We start from the raw sequence: 21,830 nt of genomic DNA on the forward strand, positions 1-21,830 counted from the left end.
ATTAAATATTTTTAGGTCTTCATTGTGTCAGTCTTTAAATAGTATGATAAAACTCATAGTAATACATCCTTCTGATTGATTTGGCTGTTTATTTTATCATCATTCTATTGTATAAAAGAGTGGTGAAACAATGGTAAAGCTAAGCAAGGCTCTTGTGTGGAAGAGGGATTACTTTCTCTGCTTGAACCAGAAAAGAGCAGAGCTAGGATTCAATAGCTGGAGAGACAGATTAGGCTTGATTTAAGGAAACAGAGCTGTCAGGTAGTGGAACTGGCTACCTTAAGAAGTCAGGGATTTTGTAGAGGGGATTCCTGCTCATGTACAGTTCGAATTACATGACTTTAAGGTCTCTTCTGAGTTACAGACTTTGAAACCGTTGATCACCCTTTTCTGGATAATCTTTCTTCTAGGTTTTCATGTTAGTGCTTTCTCCTGGTTCCTCTTCAATTTTTTTTTGATTGCTTCTCCTTAGTCTCTTTTGCTGGATCATCATCTAGGTTATTCGCTAGCTAACTTTGGGAATCTCCTAAGGCTTTCTCCTGGGCCCTCTTCTCCCTCTCTGTTATCTTGTGGGGTGATCTCATCAATCCCCATGGGTTCAGTTTTCTCCATGCAGATGATTGATAGGACTATATAACCAGCCCTGACATCTCTCCTGAGCGGTGGTCTCACATCACCAGCTGCCTTTTGGACATCTTGAACTGGATGTCTTGTAAACACCTTGAGCTCAACATGTTTAAAACAATTATTTCCTTCCCACCCCTCAACCTCCCACCCCCAAATACATTCTTCTTTTGCTTTTACTGTTGAGGCACTACCATTCTCCTAGTCACCTAGGCTTACAACCTTGATAGCATCCTCAACTTCTGTCACTTATCATATGTTTATCTAATCTGTTGCCAAGTCTTGTCATTTCTCATATGTGTTTTCTCTCTATTTACTCATATTGTGGTTCAAACCCTTATCACCACACATTTAAGCTACAGCAACAGCGTTCTGCCTTTTCATTGCTCTCCTTGCCTCAACTCTACCCACTCAGCTGCCAAAGTGATTTTTTTTTAGAAAAAAATTATTTTATTTTTAATTTATGGAATAAAACAAGTATTTCCATAACATAGTGTAATTAAAAAATGATTGCACATGAAACTGCAAATCTATTATGTACAACTTGCTATTCCTTTTAAATGTATAGTAGTTATCATGTAAATTTCTTTTTTTCTCCTTTTTTGTCTCCACACTCCCCATGATTACATTAGACATAAATATATACATACTATACACACTTCTATTTATACTATACTTCTGTTTTATCAGTTCTATCTCTAGATGCCAAGTGATTTTCTTAAAGGGAAGGTCTGAATATGTCAGGTCATTTCCCTCCTTTTCCCCTCCACATTCTCCTATTCACTAAACTCCAGTAGCTCAAGGATCCAAGTATGAAATCATCTTCTTTTAAACCCCTTTGCATTATGGCCATTTGCTGTCTTTCAAGTCTAATGCTGTACTTTTCTCTGCATTCTCAAAAATGCAGTGACACTGATGAACTTTATTAGCACACTCATCTCCTGACTCAGTGCTTTTTCACTTATTGTCCTCCATATCCAGGGTGCTCTCCCTCTTCAACGTCACCTGTTAGTTTTATTCAAGTCTTACCTCTGATATTATCAATTGTATGTAGCTATCTACAAATTGTCTTCACCACGAATAGGAATTCCCTGAGGGGAGGGACTAGTTTTTGCCTTTATTTGTATTACCAGTGCTTAGCACAGTGCCTGACACATAGTAAGCCCATAATAAATACTTGTCTCCCTACAGTCAGAAGTTCTAGAGCTTTTAAATGATGTCAGAGCATTGAAATTTCATGATTCTGTGATATGGTAAATATTGAATATCCCTGGTACTTGTAGTTTATAGAGGCAATACATTTCAATTTCTGAAATTAATTCTTTCAGAGCATAAGGTACAGTACTGATGGTGAAAACTGGCAAAAGTCTGGTTTAATTTGTTTTATTAAACAATTGTACATTGATGAACATGAACCTGATAGTAGGTAATTATAGAAGAGCTTGCAGAAAGGAAGAGGAAAGAAAAAAACTGAGTCTTACTGCCTTGCTTCTTTGATATTACTGGTGCCGTACTGTATTTTGTTAGGGTTGAGTGCCCTCTTAAGTATTCTTGGCTTCTTGATAGTAATATGTTTTATGAAGAGTATTGTTTTTCTTTTAATAGTTATATATGTAAAGATATTCTTTTCAAGTACTATTATTCATAGTTGTTTATTTTGTTTATTAATTTGTTTATTTTATTTTTATTTTATTTTATTAATAAGCACATTAACTTTAGGATGTGACTGTTGAACTATCGTTAACAACATGGCAGTTGACACTGCTTGAGTTACTATCCTGAGTTACGTCTGTAATTAGCAACTCTACCTTATCTTAATTTGCACTTTTTTTTAGTAGGTCTAAGTTATATTTTGATATTGTTAGGTGCACATGCAGGATAACTTAGATTGTTAGGATTTTGAAATTATAAGTGAAAGTCAGTATAAGTTAGTTCATCATCATCATTGGGTATATAATCTCTAAATAGTATATTGAGAGTACCTGTTCAATAATTTTTTGTTAGGAATATTCGTTTTAGAGATCATTGTTATAGAAGAAGGGTGTCATCTGTTCCTCTCGATCAGTGCTCCTTGGATGATGTGAGAGTTGAAGAATATTGGGCATTATCAGTGAACTGTGAAAACCTCGGGCATTCTATCAGAGTTAGTCTATGATCTTTACATAGGGACCACAGGACACAATTGTTCTTTGTAGCCATATCAACAAAACTCTTACTATAGATCACCCATTCAATGCAGCCAATATTTATTAAAGTCTACCATATACAAAGTCCTGTGCTGAGGATTACAAAGTAATTTCAAGAAGGAGGGACTGTTGATACTAGGGGAATAGGAAAGACTTCATATCAGGAGGTAGTGCTGGCCTGTGCATGGAGGGAATTTGTGAGGAGATGGGGAAATCACTTATGCAAAGGCCAGGAAGTCAAAGGGGAAATACCATGTTTGGAGAACAGCTAGTAGGTCAGTTTGAGAGGAAAAGAGAGATTAAAAGAATAATGAAATAACCAAGGGCTGGATTACCACTTGGTAGAGAGTATTTTTTAGAGGGAATTATTGTTTAGTCATAGGTTAGATTAGTTGGTTTCCGAGGTCTTTTCCAACACTGAGGTACTGTAATTTGGTGAAGACTAGAAAAGCAGATAGATTCTAGATTGTGGCAGGCTTTAAATGAAGGTTGTATTTTATCTTAGAAGCAAATAACAAGCTCTTGAAGATTTTTGAGTAGGGAAGGAAGGAAGTGTTAAGTTCCTGCTATGTGCTGGAGAGCCATCCCATATGACAAATAGTAGTTTTTGGAGAGAAAAAAAAGATCAGCACAACTGATCCGTACATTGAAAAAACATTGAAAACATGTACCTGTGACCCTCCCCCCTCCACAAAGGGGTAGGTTGAGACTGTCTTCCTATGTCTCTAAATTCTGAGTCTTGTTTGATCTTTCTAATTTTGTTACTACTTTTGATTTTTGGGGGCTGTCATTCTTTCCATCTACATTGTAGTGATTATATTGTTTTCTTGGCTCTGCCTACTTTACTCTGCATCAGTTCACATAGATCTTACTATACTTCTGTAGTCATTACATCATTTCTTACAGTACAATAATATTCCATTGCATTTGCGTCCCACAGTTTGTTTAGCCATTCCCCAGGTGATGGGCATCTACTTTTTTCCAATTCCTGACTGTTACAAAAAGTGCTACTATAAATATTTTGGAGTGCTATGGAGACTTTGTTCTTATCAGTGGCTTCCTTGGGACATAAACCCAGGAAGTCTTAAGTTCAAAGGTTTTGGACATTTTAGGCTCAACAACTTTAGGCAATTGGCTAAAGAATAATTAATCCAGTGTCTTCAAGAAAAAGACCAGTAACTCAGTCTAGAAATCAAGACACTGTTATCCAACCCCTGTTTTTCAGCCTTCTCTTTCAATATTCCCCTGTACCTCTCACACATTCAAACCACACAATACTACTAGCCATTTCCCACTGTGTTCTCCTTTATTAATCAACCTGCAATGCTTTTCCTTCCTCTGCACCTATCTCTTTATGTTGAAATCCTTCCCAGCTGTTGTACCACTTTCATGAAACTTTCTCTGTCTTCATTCTCTTCTACCTTTAAAATGTTTCCTTTTCCTTAACTCCTATTTAAATGGCATTTAATCATATTCTAGTTTGTATGTGGGTTTAGTCCAACTGCTTTTTTCATTTTTGTTTTCTTCAGTGTTAACGTCTGTTTCTTTAAGTGTTGCATCCAGGTTTGGTGGTTCCAACTATCATGGGGGGGAAACACATGTTAAATTTTTTTTGTTGATTCATTTTTTTATTTGTTGTTCTCATCCTGGATTCATCCTTAGCTGTTTTTTGGATGCCCTTGCTATCTCTCTTAATCAGATTTCTTTAAGCTGTTTTTTCCCTCACTTGTTTCTTAGTGTTTTATGAGGCAGTGTTGCTTATATTCTTCCTCTATCTTTCCCTGAAATTTTACAACTTACTTAAAAAGTGTTGTCTTTGACAGTAATATCTTTTGGCTTTCAAGGGCATCAAAAAGTTTGTCCCCCATTATAAGAAGGTGTTTAAAAAAAACTCGTCTATTCTTTCATTTCTCACTTTTCGGTATCATCAGCTCATTTAAATAGGCTCAATAAATAGGTTCAATAAACATTGAAATTATTTTAAGTGTATACCCTATGTCATTTTTATTTTTCTTGTTTAATATTTTGATCTTTGTGCTAACAAGTCAGTAGATTGACTATACTCAGAAGCTCATTCAGGAAATTAATATACTGTGTCAGCAGTGAGTTTCTTTCTGTTAAAATATATTCCGTTTTTTGATGCTGTTTGATGCTTGTCATGTCCCATGCCTTCTGATTGTTTTCTTGAAGAAATTATTGTTATGTAAGTCTGCAGTTTCTGTGTGTACCTTAAGCTGACAGGCTCTTTCCCTTACTTCTCAGGCGTATTTTTAATTTGTCTTTGCGTTTCCAAGGTTTTACGTTCAAGTCACAGAGTATCAATAAATTTTGATTTAACCTTGAGGGTCTTTGTGTACATGTCTTATTTCCCATAAAGTACCTCACATGTGGTCAGCTTGGTGGTGCCATGGATAGAGCACTGGGCTTGGAATCAGGGAGACTCATCTTCATGAGTTCAAATCCAGCCTCAGACATTTATTAGTGTGATCCTGGACAAGTCATTTAACCCTTTTTGCCTTAGTTTCCTTATTTGTAAAATGAGCTGGAGAAGGAAATTAGAAACCACATTAGTATTTTTACCAAGAAAACCTCAGATGGGATCATGAAGAGTCAGACACGACTAAAATGACTCCTTTTGCTATGTTAGCAACATATACAAATATTTTTAAACAGTTGCTTCCTTAAGAATAGAATGGATGTCGTTCAGTTGACTAGTTCTCCCAGTCCTTCAAGGAGTAGGCACAAAAGAAACTAATGCCTTCCAATTTTTCCATCTCTCAGCCCAAAGAGGACATTCCATCCTTTCTCTTGACATTTTTTAATCAGTCAAGTTTTAAAAATAATTGTCCTTGAAAGGGTGTAATGATGTTTTTATGCGCTGGTACTATTGAAAGTACTAGAAAGAAGGATATTATCTATTATCAAAGAAATATGTGATTGAAAGAAAATATACTGGTTCTGTAGAGAGGCCAAGGGATACTGGCATTGTAATTTTAAGAAAAGATGAGGAAGGTCCCCTGTTTGTTGGGTTAACTTATGAGAAAATGTGTGGTAAACTTAGTAGAAAATATGGATAAGAGTCACATAGGGCAGGTAAGCGTGGATGAGTTGCAGCCTTTGTTGTTGTAGTATCTTCAACAATGAAACTACTGATCCATTTAAGTACATGATAGTATTCTATGTAGTAAGTATTTTATATAGTGATAAAATACATGACCTGGATTCAAGTCCTGAGTTGTCATTTACTACCTGTGTGACCTTGGGCAAATTACTTAATTTCTCCAGGCCTCAGTTGTCCTTATTAAATGTAGGATTTGAATTAGATGTCCTCTGAGGTCTCTTCTAGTTCTAAATCTATTTTTAGTTGAGAGGCAGGCTGACATTGGATAGAGGACTAACCCTGTTGGATAGAAGTCCTAGTGTATATCATGACAATGAGCAAGTCAGTCAAGTCAATATCCTTCTGTATATGCCAGGCACTGTGCTAGGCCTTAGTTGGGGATGCAGAGAAAGGTAAAAGACAGTACTAGTAGAATTAACAGGAATTGGGAAAGACTTCCTGTAGAACAGGTGTGTCAAATACACATCCTCCTGATTGAGTCCTGTACCAGAATAAAATGTAATTGGAAAACATTTGACAGAATAAAAATATAGTAAAATTTACATAGTAATTATATTTTAAAACTGTAAATATATGACTTGCAAGGATCCTTATATATAGGTTAGTGGTCCCTGTTTCTTTTTTGAATTGAAACCACTGCTGTAGAAGATGAGATTTTAGCTGGGACTCGAAGGAAGCCAGGAGGAGGGAGAGCACTCTAGGTATGGAGAACAACTAATGGAAATAACCTGAGGGGCAGCTAAGTGGCACAGTGGATAGAGCACTGGCCCTGGAGTCAGGAGGACCTGAGTTCAAATCCGGCCTCAGACATTTGACACTTACTAGCTGTGTAACCTTGGCCAAGTCACTTAACCCCATTGCCTAGCCAAAAAAAAAAAAGAAGAAAAGAAAATAACCTGAATTGAGAGATGGGACGTCTTGCTCAATGAACAGCAAAGGAGACCAGTGTCAGCATTTATTAAGTGCCTGCAGTTCCAGGCATTGTGCTAGGTATTAGGGATACAAAGATAAAAATGAAACAATCCCTCAGTGAACTTAAGCCCAGTCAAAGGTAGTATGATACAGTGCTCACAAGATCCTGCCTCTGTCAGGTACTGTTTTATGATCTTGACCTCTCTGGGCCTCAGTTTTCTAGGTGGCCTCAGAGAATCCTGTGATCTTAACATAAAATATGAGAACAAGATAATTTATGTTATCGTTAGAGGGGATTTGGAAAGAGGTGTCTCAGAGGCACCTCTCAGTGTCCCAGGCAGGTCTCCGACTGTAAAAGTTACAGATAAATTGCAGACTGATTGTCTATGCATGAAGGGAGTTTTCTCCCTTGTGAGACCTGTGAAACCCTGTGAAACCACAAATATGAATGAAATAGTAATAAAGTCAAACTTTTTTACATACCTGATGGAATATTCTATCTTACATGTTTTATATTGATTATGGAAGCTAGGGAGATTTGATCCTGGCCCAAGGCATTAAAACATACTTGAGTTGAAATAGCAACTTTAAAGGTAATCTGGACAATCTACTATCTATCAGGTTATTTTTCTCCCTAAAACATTAAAGAAACAATAGTACATGTTGAGTTAAGTTAAAAACTTGCATTTTGAATAAATTTTTTTGGATTAATTACAATTGAGGAAGCTTTTTTTTTTTGGCTTGGGATATAAGATTTAAAGTTCAGAGATGGCAGAAAATGTTTATAAGTATATGTCCAGAGACTAATGGATATTTTGAAAAAGCCATTTATTTTGGTTCATTCATTAAGTAATAATAAAAAGATAGTAAATATAAGAACTATTGCTGAAGTTTTATTTAAATATAAAAAGTTCATTCTGAAAGGAAATTTGAATATGAGGAGAGTAACTGGAGAGGATACTGTACATTTTGATATAAACAGAAACATCGAACATTTGGATAAACTTATTTGCCTGAAGTTGAGAACAATAATGTACTTTTGAGGAAAATTGACCTATGGTGAAACATGGTCTTTCCACTATAACCTGAAAAAGTCTCAAAATACTCAGTTGGAAGTGCCAAAACCTCTGAGATACTGGAAAGTATGCACCTCCAAAAAAGAATTATAGGATTGAATTTATTATATTAATAACATGCTGAATTAATACCACAAAGTCATGTAATCAGTAGCACTCTTACTTGTGTAGAGGTTATTCTGATAGTTCTTGAAACATTTTCTGCAACTTAAAAGGAGTGAACTTTGTGAATCAAGGATTGGCCTTTTCACCATGGCAAGTCTTTGCATCATAGTATATTTTAGAAAGTATATCAAAAACACTATCAACTGATTCAATTCACCCAGCTTATTCACTGCCCTAACTGATGTTTGGTTGTTTACAAATAAATCCAATTCTAGCGGACAAAATTTACAATTTAAGACTTTCAGAAGAATGGGCTTTTGGTTCTGAAGGCATTTCCAAAAGAGAAATTCAAAAAAATTCTTCAAGGTAAAGTATTGGTAAATATGTTGTATTTTTTCCCAAGGGGATTGCTTTGAAGGGGACGACACTTGGGGTCATATTTTACAGCTGGAAGTTTGGAAAGGTAAAGAGAGTGCTAGTGGTATTCTTTCCAATAATACACATTACAACTCATTTTATTGTCCAGAGAATTAAAGTTTTTTTTTTTTTAGCTTTAGCTGTTTTTTTTTCCTATGTAGTTTATATACCGAGCACTATTCTGGGAATCTTTTGTTATCTGGGTAAAATATGACATGTTAGAAAGGGAACAAATTTTGGTTTTTCAGGGTTCTTAGTTTCAGTGAAATAAACACTATTCCATAACAACCTGTGAGGTACCCACCCTTAATATATGAGAGAATTTTTCGAGGATAGTTGGCAAATAATTTTTCAGCACCTGATTCATCTAGATTACATTTTAGTTTTTGAAATATTTCTCAAGCTTAAGAATTTTATTGGCTTTTTTTTTTCTCTTACAGCACGTGGTTCATTGTTTTAAAACTTCAAACCAAATTAGGGAAAAAAAAGAATTTTTCTTATTTTATTTTGTCTTTGGTCACTTGCTTCCTTATATTTTGTTATTAGGTAAATTAGGATTACTTTTTAAATTAATTAGAGTCATCTGTCTCTTAACTTGCTTTTGGAATACATATTTTGTACAAAACATTCTCTAGTCATGCATGTTTGTTACAAAATAGTAGGAATTTTTTGCAGTAATTTTATCTAATTACATTTATTAGTCCAGTTACAACCCAGGGATCACAACAAACACAACCGCCACAGAAGCATTATGGCATTACCTCTCCCATCAGTTTAGCGGCCCCCAAAGAGACAGACTGCATACTCACACAGAAACTAATTGAAACCCTAAAGCCCTTTGGGGTTTTTGAAGAGGAAGAGGAACTGCAGCGCAGGTAAGTAAATTTACTTTTTATAATTGCTTACTAGTATAAATTAATTCCTATGTAGGAAGCATTTTCATTTCTAAATTATGCTAATTCTTTCCTTTGCTTCAAATCTAGGTCACCTATTCATGTTTAAGTTCCTGTTTTGTATCAGTTATGCTTTGTGTTCTTCTCTCCTCTTTCCTTACCTTTTTTCATCTTCCTGTCACAACAAAAACAAAAACTAAACCTGAGTTTTCTTAGCAGGTTCTTTGTGGTTCTGCTTCTCCCTGTAAGGGGGCAGAATCTATTCTGCCCTAATTATGTCAATGGCAGAGTGGCATGCCCTCCAAGTGAATACTGAGATACCAAAAAACGAGGGTTTCATACCAACTTGGTTATTAATAGGTTTTATTAGGGTTGTTAATTAAGTTAATTGGGAAAGTTTGCTCATAACAGGCCATTCGTTCTGGTTGGTTGTAGGACAAAGTAACATTGTGGATCCCCACACCAACCCTGGGCCAGGTCAGGTATCATATAGAAACAGAATAAAGAAGGCATAGTGCCAGGGATGGCCCAGGGTCACATGCAAATCTTCCCATGGGATAATTGGCACTTCTTTTGTTGATTATATTTAGTCAAGGTAGTATATTCTTCTGTGGAGTTGTAGTATGTTCCTACTCTGGCTACCACTCTATAGTCCACCCCTTGTGACCTGCTCATACAATCTTTCCAATAATATCTTCTGCAAAGTTCCCTAAGTAATGCACAAGTGGTTTTGTTAACATGGAGGAAGCAGAGGACCCTAGCAGTGAATTACATTGGAGCTACAATTCAGAACAGCAATATGAGCACATGTAGGTAGACAACATGACCAATAAGGAAATTATGATTGTCACACTTTTCTTCTGTTCCACCCCTAGAGAGATGTAATGCCATTTAGTGGTTAGTGGGAGAACTGAATATCTAAACCAGGGGTTGCGAACCTATGGCCTCGAGGCCTTATGTGGCCTTCTAGGTACTTGGTTGGGGCCTTTTGACTAAGTACAAGTTTTACAGAACAAATCCTTTAATTAAAGGGATTTGTTCTGTGAAGTTTGGATTCAGTCAAAGGGCTGCACTTGAGGACCTAGAGGACCATGTGGCCTCGAGGCCATAGGTTCCCTATCCCTGAAACTTAATTACAAGCTAGCAGAATTTCTGAACTGAGTTCAGAGACAAAGAAACATGGCTTGGGCGGTTCTGTAACACCTTGAAAAGTGATACAGAATGGTATCAGAATCAGAATGGATGATTCTGAAACATTTGATTTTTCTCAATTTCCCCCTTTCATCAAGGAGAGATTTGCTACAAATTTCCCTGACAGGTTAATGTAAGAATAAGAAGAATGATCAGTCATAGTACAAGACATAGCACAAAATCTAAAGCCATGTACGAATTTTAGAGGGGAAATTTGCATGACCCCAAGATAACTGAGAAAGCTCAGTATATAAACACAGTGAAGCAAAAAGCCAGAGTAGTACAATAATGACCATGGTTTCATCATCAACATTAGCTAATAACAAGTGTTTGTATTTTAGTAACCCACTTCCAGTGTACATTTAATCAACTCATTTCATCTTGGATCTCAGATGTTCCATGTAGTTGTTTGGTCTCTAGAGCATCTTTTCTTGGAGCAGTCTGGAAAGTGTCTTGTTCTCAGGGGCAAGCTTCCCTGGTTATGGGTTACTTGTGGAGACTCCCCAGATGTTGCTGCTTAAATCTTTTACAAAACAGATCTCGATACAAATTAGTACCGCCTCTCAAAATTTTCTTATCCAATACCTAATTCATGTGATAAAGACTAGCTCAGACCTTGTGGCTCTGATTTTATTAACAGTAGACCTATAAGAACATCAAACTAGGGACCCATAATTCACTCATTTAAGAGCATTTGTTTTTACATACCCCATTAGAATCACTTACACATGACGTATATGATTGTCTGATCTTGTTGCTTTCTCATAAATTTTTCATGCTAATTAATTTCAGTTGCTTTAGGAGAATATAATCCTATAAATGAAAATATAGGTACCAATACTCTTGATTTGTAGAAGCTTTCTACCCTAGGTTCAGTGGTTACACAAATGAGGCTTACAAGAGGCTGACTTTACTCCAATTGCAACAAAAGACTTGGGGTGGAATGTGTACATACTTATGTAATTAATTCTCAATTGTATACAGAGGACAGTGTATATTAAATGGGTTGCCTGTAGTAAAACATTCAGTTATCAACTGTATTCAAATGGAATAGATATTATACAAACATTACTCTTTACTAAGATGACTGATGGTACTGAAATTCTGTTCCTCAAAACAAAACAGAAGTGGTTTCTGATTTGATAGATTCATATCTTTATCGGATTATTCCCATAGCATTTTGAAAGAATGGAGTATTTTAGGAACTTAATCTTACTTGATTATGTAAGTATTAGCAGGCAGATGACAAGCCCAAGTAGTAATTTATTTAATTGTTTGGGATATGGAATGACTATACACTGAGATTGAAAACAGTAAGATCTTACATAATTGCATTGTGTTCATATCCTCTACCTACCACTTGCTCTGATTATAGAAATTTGCTTATATAAAAGGGAAAAACAGGGACATGATTATGATAGCACCAAACTGGTCCTTTAGGCCTAAGCCTAGGGGCATAAAATAACTCAATACATATATGGCAGGATAAAGCATCCTTAGCTCTGTTTGACTTTAGGTAAGAGTCACAGTTGACAGCTAATCATGCAGTAACAATTCCATCTCAGCCAGATTCAGGAATAGGCAAGTGGAAAACATTCCTGTTCAAAAGGAAATAACACAATGGGGAAACTGAGCCAAAAGAGTCCTACCTTTGCCTATGCTAAGGTCATCCTCTTGTTTTTTCCCCAGATATAGATCTCCACCTGTAACAGTTCAGGATCACATTCCCTCTGATTAGCTTGTGGCATATCTCTCCAGTGGTGGATTACTGACTTAATGATCCGTCAGACAACTATACCTGAATTGAAAACTCTAAATAATATTAGTTACAGTCCCAAGAGCTTTTTACCTCAAATGGCAAGTTTCACTAATCACAGCTTAGGGCTAGATACAACTATTTTTACTCTCATGGAGCTGCAGTAAGCAGTAAAAGTTTACTAGGACTCACATATACTTAAAAGATTTCACTTAACAGCCTTCACTTGTTTTTCTTTTCCTCTTCTTGAGTTTAAACTCATCCTGATGTAAAAATCAATCATTAGAAATCACTTCTATATTATAAACAAACTTGTAAAATATCAGTAACTTAGTTTCATTGTTTAGGAATTCCATAACCCACAACATGCTCTTTTCACAGGGCTGATGGCCTTTCCCAGACAAATGGTTTCAGTTTATAGAATAAAGGGGAATTTGCAAGTTCTTTTCTTTGTACCTTTTCTTACACAGTAATTACCAGTTCCTTCTCTTCCCTCCCTCCGCCCTTTAAAAAAATTTTTTTTTCCAATCCTTACTGAGTCTCATCGCTCAGTATTGGATCTAACTGGCAGGATTTTTTCCCCAAGCTATTGTAACTTGTCTATCTGGGTTTAGGAAGGCTTGGGCTTCCTATTCCTGTTCCCTTAAATAAGTTTCTCTTTTCATGAACCAGAAAAGAGTTAATAATAATGTAAGCAGGCAATTTCTAAGTGCCAGGTCTAATTTTTTTCCCCCTGAAACTTCAGTGGCCAGGCCCTCAAACCTTTCTGTCTATAATCAGTGAGGTAACCTTCTTCTCTAGCTGTAAAACAATAAATCTGTCATTCTAGGAGTGGGAGGTAGGAAATGCTTTTAGTTCCCTTAAAACAAATTCTAAAGAATATTAACCCAGTTACTTGCTAGCATTTATTTTCAACATTTATAAAAACATTCAAACCCCAATATAGGTTTGAAGGAAAAAGATTCCCCCTTCCTTTTTGTTTCTTATCTGTACTTCTGCAGAGCAGAACCTGGCCACAGTTCGTAAATGTAAAGGAAGAGAAAGAAACTTTCTGAAAATTTCTAGAAGTTACATTAGTTAATAAGACACAGATACATTTTCTAGCACAGTTTTTCCTTCTAAACTCTGTGCACACAATTACAGACTCTGAGAGACACACAGACATAGGCACAGAAAAACAGACTGACAACTGTGAGATAGGGGCCCCATTATCAAAAGTTTCTTCTCCTTGCCTGCCTTAACTAGGTATTTCCAGAGGCCATGCTGTCTATCCCACGCCTACAAATATACACAGCCTAAGAAATTATTACCTTTTTTAAAACTGCACTTGTCTTGTTTCTCGCATTCTGATCTAACACTTCCTTTATCAGTCATATCCCAAGTAATCTTCACTGAGTTTTTCCTCTGCTTCCTGTCCCTCTGATGCGTGCAGTCAAAAAGGAAGGGAGGGAGCCATGAAGGGGTGGGGGGGGGAAGGAGAGAGAAATTCATTTCTTTGTGTTGTGATATAGAGGGCAGTTGCCATTTCAAGGTCTCTCTTATCTTTGTTTAGGCCATAAATTTTGCATTATGCAACACGGTCAGCATATGGGCTTTCTCTGTGGAAGCTCATCAACGCACAACCCAATGTGCATTTTCTGGGTGTCCCCATACTGGCGTGGTTCAGGCCACCCCTTCTGCATCCAGTTGGATTTGGGTAGCCAAGTTGGAATTCCCCTCTAGTAGACATGCCATCTCCTCTTTAGAGACCAGGATTCCCTTTGTGGAAGCCTTATTTCCCAAGCTTGCCTCTTTATTTAGTATCCTGACAACTACACCAAATGTAAGGGGGCGAAATCTGTTCTGCCCTAATTATACCAGTTACAGGGTGGCATACCCTCTAAGAGAATACTGAGATACCAAAAAAAAGAGGGTTTCATACCAACTTGGTTATTAATAGGGTTAATTAGGATAATTAGGAGAGTTTACTCACAAGAGGCCATTTGTCCTGGCTGGTAGCAAGACAAAGTAACATTGTGGATCCCCACACCAACCCTGGGCCAGGTCAAGTATCATATAGAACAAAGAAGGCATAGTGCCAGGGATGGCGATGGCCCAGGGTCATGTGCAAGTTTTCCCAGGGGATGATTGGAACTTCTTTTGCTGTTTATATTTATTCAAGGTAGTTTATGTTGCTCTGTGGAGTCGTAGGTCATGTTCCCACTTTGGCTACCCTGTCCATGAAATTTTTTTAAAGCAATGGATTTGTGTATGGTTAGAAATTTATGGGGAGAAATGGAAAGCTTTGTGTATGACTTTATGACATAGCAGCCATTTAGAGTAATACACAGCTGTTCTCTTAAATATCTGTAATAACTTTCATAGACACAACCTAGGTGTCAGAGAACACAGAACATAAGTCCAAGAAAACTAGTTATTGAGATTATTCTGCTAGGAAAAGGTTTTTTGGCAGTTAGTTTTTATTCATCTAATCAGTGGAGATTTCGAATGATGAGCATTGTGAGTGATAATATAGAGAAAATGTTAATGTTTTCTCAACAGGATTTTAATTTTGGGAAAATTAAATAACCTGGTAAAAGAATGGATACGGGAAATCAGTGAAAGCAAGGTATGGAAATTTAAAGACTTTTATAGATGTAATAATAACAATAAGCTTATTCCATTATTCAGTTTGTAAAACATCCTTAGCTAAATTGGACACCAAAAATTGTCTAATGGCTAATTTATAGTTCATCTTGAATTGTTACGACTTTGAGTCCTAAACTCCAGCTTAAGGAGTTAGATGTATTTTTGACTAATGTATTTCAGAATTTAAATTCATTTCTTTTATGGGATGTCCCTTACTTTAAACAATAGATATGTTATTGAAAAGTTACATAAAAATCAAATATATATAAATAAAATAATTGTAAGTAATGTGCGGAATTGCTCTTTGAACCAAGCCTTCAATCCTCCATTTATGAAGTAAAGCATTAGTAGTGTGAATAATTCTTATTTGGTATATTTTATATGTTTGTATTTTCATATATTTAATTTTCTTGAAGTTAGGTTGTCCTGCATTTAAATTTTGGGATGTCTTAGCGATTATTATTAGACAGGCTCTGAGTCATAGTCACCCAACTTATGCCATATATAAACTACTACCTATCATCCCACACTTTGCTCTGATGAGAATGAGATTATTTTCTGAGTAACCTTACTCCCTTTTTGAGAGTGTGACACATATAACCAAAGCTGGGGCAGTGTAAGCATTTATCAGTCTTCTAAATTCTTTTCTTGTTAGCACGTTTTACCCTAGAATCAGTTTAAAATGGTGGTTAATTTCTTGTGGTAGCTTACCTATACTATAATTTATTACAAAAAAGAGCTAGAACAGGATCTCAAAAGGGTAGTAACATATATTGACTTCAAAAGAGCAAGGAAATTCAGAATTTTTTCAGCTACATTATGGATAACTGAAATAGACATTTCTGTTTCCATTATTTCTAATTATATAATTGACAATCAGACCTCGATTCCACTTGTCAGAACACAGGGCAATTCCGTATGTTAAATATTTATGTTGCCTTATTGATTCTGCAGATGTTTTGAAACTAATTTTTAGGTATTTCCAATGCATTAAGTTTAATTTTTTATTTTCATACTTTGCAGTGAAATAGAAAGTGCTCTAACAGTACTGATATTGTCAGTGAACTAGCATTTATTAAGCACCTATTGTGTTCCCAGTACTGTGTTAAGAAAGGCAAAAGATGATTCTTTCTCTCAAGATGCTCAGAGTCTAATGGGGGAGCAACATGCAAACAACTATGTACAAGCAAGCTATAGGCTGTATAGTTGGAGATAATAAATTGAAAGAAGGCACTAGCATTAAGGGGCAATTGAGAAAGAATCTTACAGTAGGTGGGACTCAAAGGAAGCCAGGAAAGCTTGGAAGGAAAGGTGAGGGAGAACAGAATGGAATATTGAATAATGGTTGGAAAACAAAAGAGAAATGGTAGATCAGCCTTTGATGTAAAAATAATTTTAATTGGAAGAAGAAATGTCAGTGTACAGAAGAAACATCACTGTTCATTAATGTACATTTACAAACACACACACACACACACACACTCTTCTCATTTTATGTAAGCAAACCATTCTGCAGTTCTCTATGTAAAGCAATTTGGGAGGGAGGGAGGCACAACGTAATGGGACACTGTGGAGTGAGAGGGCTGAAACGTGGTTCAAGGGAGTGCTGGGAATAGATAAATGAGAGCAGGAGAAGGAATACGGGGGGGCCAGGGACAGATATGCAGTACCTGAGTGTGAATGTATGGAAGACAGACATGCGGGAGTCTGACAGTTGGATGAGTGGGCATAATGGTGCAAAGGTCTCTCGGTGCTGGAGGTCTCAAGCTGAGCTTCCTCCACCCAGCTCCCCAAATCCGGAGCATTGGTGGCAGTCTCTCTGTGTTTCAGTTCTTCTGCTTTAACTTGAAAGGTGTTTTTTGGTTTGTTTTGTTTTTTTGGATGGGGGTGGAAGGCCACACAGTGTAGAGCCAAGGGGCAGGAGCAGAGTGAGCAAGCGTGGTATTGTATAGTAAAATTGATATAGCTGTTTTTTGCAATATGTTTTTCTTTCAGAATTCTTTATGTAAAGTTGAATTTGCTTAATGTGAATTTAAATAAAGCAAGAGCTGTCGGTATATATGCACGTACGTTCATACACATGCACACAGAGAGTGGAGAGGGAATAAGGGAAAGGAGAAGGAAAATATAGAGCACATATTCATTTTGTAGGATATGGTGCATAAAATAGTTCTTAAAAGGCTTGTAGTGCCTTGATTAATTTATTTAGTTGCTTTTTAGTCATTTGGGAATGTAAGCTCAGTTATTACATTTTTCTTGTGGAATAAGTTGATCTGTGTTAGTGGGGTTTTTTATGACATTGTTTCCAGGAATGCACTGCAATTAAAAGTGGAGAATGCTAACATTTAAAATTGAATATTGTAGTCATTAAAGACTCTGTGTGTGTGTGTGTTTGTATGTATGTGTGTATTTTAAAAACAAATTTTTGATTGGCATGGGCCTTCAGTCACAGGGGCTTGATAAATTAAAAAATGTACCTTGAAAAATGAGATTTTTGAAGGTTTTTGAAAGTTAGTATATGAGAGGCATATAAATTTATGGAGCTTAAATAGTTTGTAGGAGCTCTAAAGACCTTTCAGATCCAAGTCTGTTATAAACTTTTTTTGGTCTTTGTTTGAAAAGTAAAAATCATCAAAAATAATTTTCAGTCTTCTGCATTTGAAAGATAACCTTATGTCTTTTGTTTTAATAGAATCTTCCACAGTCTGTAATTGAAAATGTTGGAGGAAAAATTTTTACATTTGGATCCTACAGATTAGGAGTTCATACAAAAGGTAAAGATTGTTTTGTTTACTTGGAGACGGTTTTATATGGTGTATTGGGGATTGTGTACCATAGTATGGATTTGGGTGAGGCTGAGAGATAAATTTATAGTTGGTAGTTTCTGAATTGGTAGGGGTGAATGTTCTTCAAGGTCATTCCTTTTATGCTTTGTGGTCCACCAACAGTATTCTCTTTGCTCAGCTAGGGAGGGGTAAGGAAAAATGACATAGCAATTGACCTTTTATGATTGCCAAAAGTCATTCATCTGTATTGATTGGAGACCTGTTATGTCCATAGTACATAGGGTGTTATAGAGATTATAAAAGGTAGATGTTCCTGATTCATAAGGATCTGGGAGCTTGGAGAGGTAAGACAGGTACTTGAGTGGAGGAGCCATTGAGCGATTAGAAATAGAGAAGGAAGAGTCCATTGTAGGCTAGCATTGTGGGGAAAGGTTTTATGGAGGAGGCAGTCTGTTCTGTTCTGATGTAGGAGGATCAGAGGCATGAGTGAGGATTTGAATTGTATGTGGTAGATTGACAGTACTGTAGATCTAGAGCTGGGCTTCATATCCAACCTTCACATTCTAGAGATGAGGAACTCAAGTCCAGGATGGTTAAATAACTTGCCTGAGGTCATCTGGGCAGTTAGCATTAGAAGTGTCTGGTTCTCTGGCCACTGTGCCACGGAGGTGATCTGACTTGAGTAAAGAGTTGAGTTTGAGGGAGAAAAAAATAATGTGGACCATATTATTAAGAACATTGAATGAAACAGTAATTTCTAGCTTTTAGCCCTGGTTTTCTGGTTTTATTGATGATTCTCTTCACCTAAACACAGTTTTTCCCTCAATGGTGTCATTTATCAGTGATCCCTGACTTCCCATAGGAGTCAGCCTGTGTCTTCTATAAGAAGAGGCAGTAATTGAAAAGCTAGTGATTATCTGTGTTGTGATGTAGTTCTTTTCATTGTGATACAGTAGACAGAGTACCAGCCTAGGAGTCAGAAAGACTTAGCTTCAAGTCCTGTCTCAAACTGGGTTTAATCTCTCAGTGCCTCAGGCATCTCTCTGAGAACTTTAAAGTTGCAGAATGTTATAGTCCTTACATTGAGAGAAATTTCCTCCCTGAGAATTCTTTACTTCAGTGAAATCATGTGTCTAGATCAGTGTGTCCTCTTCTCTTCTTACCCCCCTCCCTCCAATGTTTATCCCATTTAAGGTATATATAGTAAACTGTTCTGAATGCTGCCATTGCAAAATTAAGCACATACTGAGTTTTACATGTACAGTGATGATAGTCTAATGAGGCACTGCAAAATCCTGAAAATCCTAATTACTCAAAGCCTCTAAGTTTGCTATGGTTTTAGTGTAAAAATTTTGTATTTCTTTGAAAAATGCTTATATATGTGAGATGGATTAACTCTGTTAGAGAAGAGATTCTTAACATTTTTTGTGCCATAGACCCCTTTCACAGTCTTGTGAAATCTATGGATCTCAGAGTAATGTTTTTAAATGCAGAAAACATGTGGGATTGCCAAGAAAGCCAATTATATTGAAATGTAGTAATCAAGACATTAAGAAAAATAGGTTAAAAAATTCTAGATTAAGAATCCTTGATCTAGGGGCAGCTAGGTGGTTCAATGGATAGAGCACTGGCCCTGAAGTCAGGAGGACTTGAGTTCAAATTTGGCCTCAGACCACACACTTGTCACTTACTAGCTTTGTGACCCCGGGCAAGTCACTTAACCCCAATTACACCTCCCCTCCAAAAAAATCCTTGATCTAGAGTGTACCATTCCCTGAAGTGCTATTTACATTTGATGGATTTATTTCTTTCAGGTGCTGATATTGATGCATTGTGTGTGGCACCAAGACATGTTGACCGAAGTGACTTTTTCACCTCATTCTATGAAAAATTGAAACTACAGGAAGAAGTAAAAGATTTAAGGGTAAAGTTTAATGAATCTGTTAATTTGGTGAATTTTATCATATTTTAAGAAAGAGTAGAGGATTTCAGTCATAGATTAATAATATACAGGATTATTTGAGTGGTGTAGCTATGTTAAAATGTTTCAAACTGTATTACCTAATTCGTAGTAACTAGTTATTTTTATAATTAAAATATAATGCAGTGATAATAGTCCTGTCCTTCCCTCTTCAGTACCCCGAAAATAATTATTATTTTACTTAATATGAGCATACTGATGATATTTAATTACCATTCTATCATGGATATAATTTTCCAGATAACTGAAATTTTTCAATTTGGTTTTAGGCTGTTGAAGAGGCGTTTGTACCAGTTATCAAGCTATGTTTTGATGGTATAGAGGTAAAGTAAAATTTTAATTTGACTTTATCTCTTTGTTTATGTCTGTACTATAACTGTAATAATTGACAATAGTGGAACCTAAATTTACTTTAAGGAGAATAGGATTAATGAACTGGGTGATGATGCATGTTAATACAGATTTCATACGCTTGTGCTTGTCTTCTTGATATTTGCAGGAGTTATTTGAACTAATGGTAGGTAGCAGTGTCAGTCTTAGGCTATTATTATGCTTTTATTTTCCAGTACATCTGTGAATTCATTGTTGAGGCGTGCTTCTTTCAGTAATACAAATTACAACCCATCCATACCTGCCTATTGCATTGTATTTGTATCCACGTCCTTACCATGTGTTAACTAATAGTGGTCCACATAATGTTCTGAGGACCTTCATTATGTTCTGTTAACATCATCATCATCATCATCATCATCATCATCATTGTCATACCAATAACAATAATAATAGTTAACATTTGTATGTAGCACCTGTTATGTGCCAGGACTGTGGCAAGCACTTTACAATTATTATCTCATTTGATCCTTACAACAACCCAGGGAGATAGGTGCTATGATTAGTTCCATTTTACAGATGAGGAAATTGAGGCAAAGTTACTGTTAATTGAGTTAATTGCAGTTAAGTGACTTGTCCAGGTCATCCAGCTAGTAAGTGTCTTTAGGCCAGATTTGATTTTAAGTTTTCCTGACTTTAGAGCCAATGTTTAATTGACTGCGCCACGTAGCTGCCCTTCTGCATCACATAGATTCAAATGAAACATGGATTGTCTTTTGCTCTTGCTGTATACATAACGAACTCATCTTTTTTTCTCAGACATTTCTTTGACAATGCCCTTTATGCATTTATTGATAATTCTGTGATTGTGTCGTATTTTATCCTGTTCATGCCCATTACATACTTTTCCATTGCCCTTTAGGTGATAATCAAGAATTTAAGTATCTACTATGTTCCAGGCAATGGCAATATAAAGACAACAGTGAGATAGTTCTTGCCCTCAAAGAGTTTATATTCTATCTATATTTCTTACTATTCTTCAGAGACTCTAATCTAACATGAAAGCTGTTGATACTAGAAGATAAAAACAATATTACTTAAAACTCTTTACCATATAACACTGAAGCACTGCCTAGGTTGTCAACATATATTTTTAAACAGGTTTGTTAAGTTGTGGCAGTTAACTGCTTAGCTTACAAGGGTGTCTTAGTTTTTTTCCATATAACATGAATCTTTTTATTTAAGAACTAGTAAAGTGTGGCCAGAAAAAATAATAGGGAAGTTTAGTCAGTTGCTTTGTCCCTAGACTGTATGTTTTTCCTAAATTAGCAAACTTCTAGTAATTTGTATTCTTCTGATCCTAGTGATTGCTGAATCCTTTGCTCCATAAGAGTAAATCATCCACCTTCTCACTGCTTCCTGTTCCCTTATTCCCACCCACCTCAACCCTAGGCTTGCAGTATTCCAGTCTAGCTCTCCTTTTTTTTTTGCATAGTTTTCTTCTAGAACTTCTTTGCCATAAGCTTCCTTTTACTTTACACTGTTCTTCTAGAGTTCTTTTCTGGCTTCTGGCATTTATTTACTGACACTTGGTTCACCCTGAATATTACTGCATGCCTATCCATCCTTTTAAGTTACATGCTTTCTTATGCTCTAGACACCATAGGTTCCTGGATTGGCATTTGGAATATTCTTTGCTCCCCATTGCTGCTTATGTTCCTTCTGTTGCCATCACTCAGTAGTCTCTCCTCCTTTAGGATTCATGCTGTCCAAATGTTATCACCCAATCCAGATCCTAGTGGCTGTCTGCTGGCCCTGACTGGT

General features: G+C 36.3%; 1 protein-coding gene across 6 annotated transcripts in view; it reads left to right on the forward strand.

Annotated features, from left to right (window-relative positions):
• PAPOLA (poly(A) polymerase alpha) overlaps nt 1-21,830 on the forward strand; it is a 75,266-nt gene that overhangs the window by 7,696 nt on the left and 45,740 nt on the right. For all 6 annotated transcript variants that reach the window (XM_027848982.1, XM_027848986.1, XM_027848984.1 and 3 more), the window contains exons 2-6: nt 9,143-9,316; nt 14,823-14,889; nt 17,602-17,683; nt 19,510-19,619; nt 19,946-19,999. In XM_027848982.1, coding sequence (XP_027704783.1) covers nt 9,143-9,316; nt 14,823-14,889; nt 17,602-17,683; nt 19,510-19,619; nt 19,946-19,999 — 487 coding nt within the window. The remainder of the gene's footprint in view (nt 1-9,142; nt 9,317-14,822; nt 14,890-17,601; nt 17,684-19,509; nt 19,620-19,945; nt 20,000-21,830) is intronic.

Source organism: Vombatus ursinus, unplaced genomic scaffold, assembly GCF_900497805.2.
Source record: "Vombatus ursinus unplaced genomic scaffold, bare-nosed wombat genome assembly UNPS02007284.1, whole genome shotgun sequence".
Classification (NCBI taxonomy): Eukaryota; Metazoa; Chordata; class Mammalia; order Diprotodontia; family Vombatidae; genus Vombatus; species Vombatus ursinus.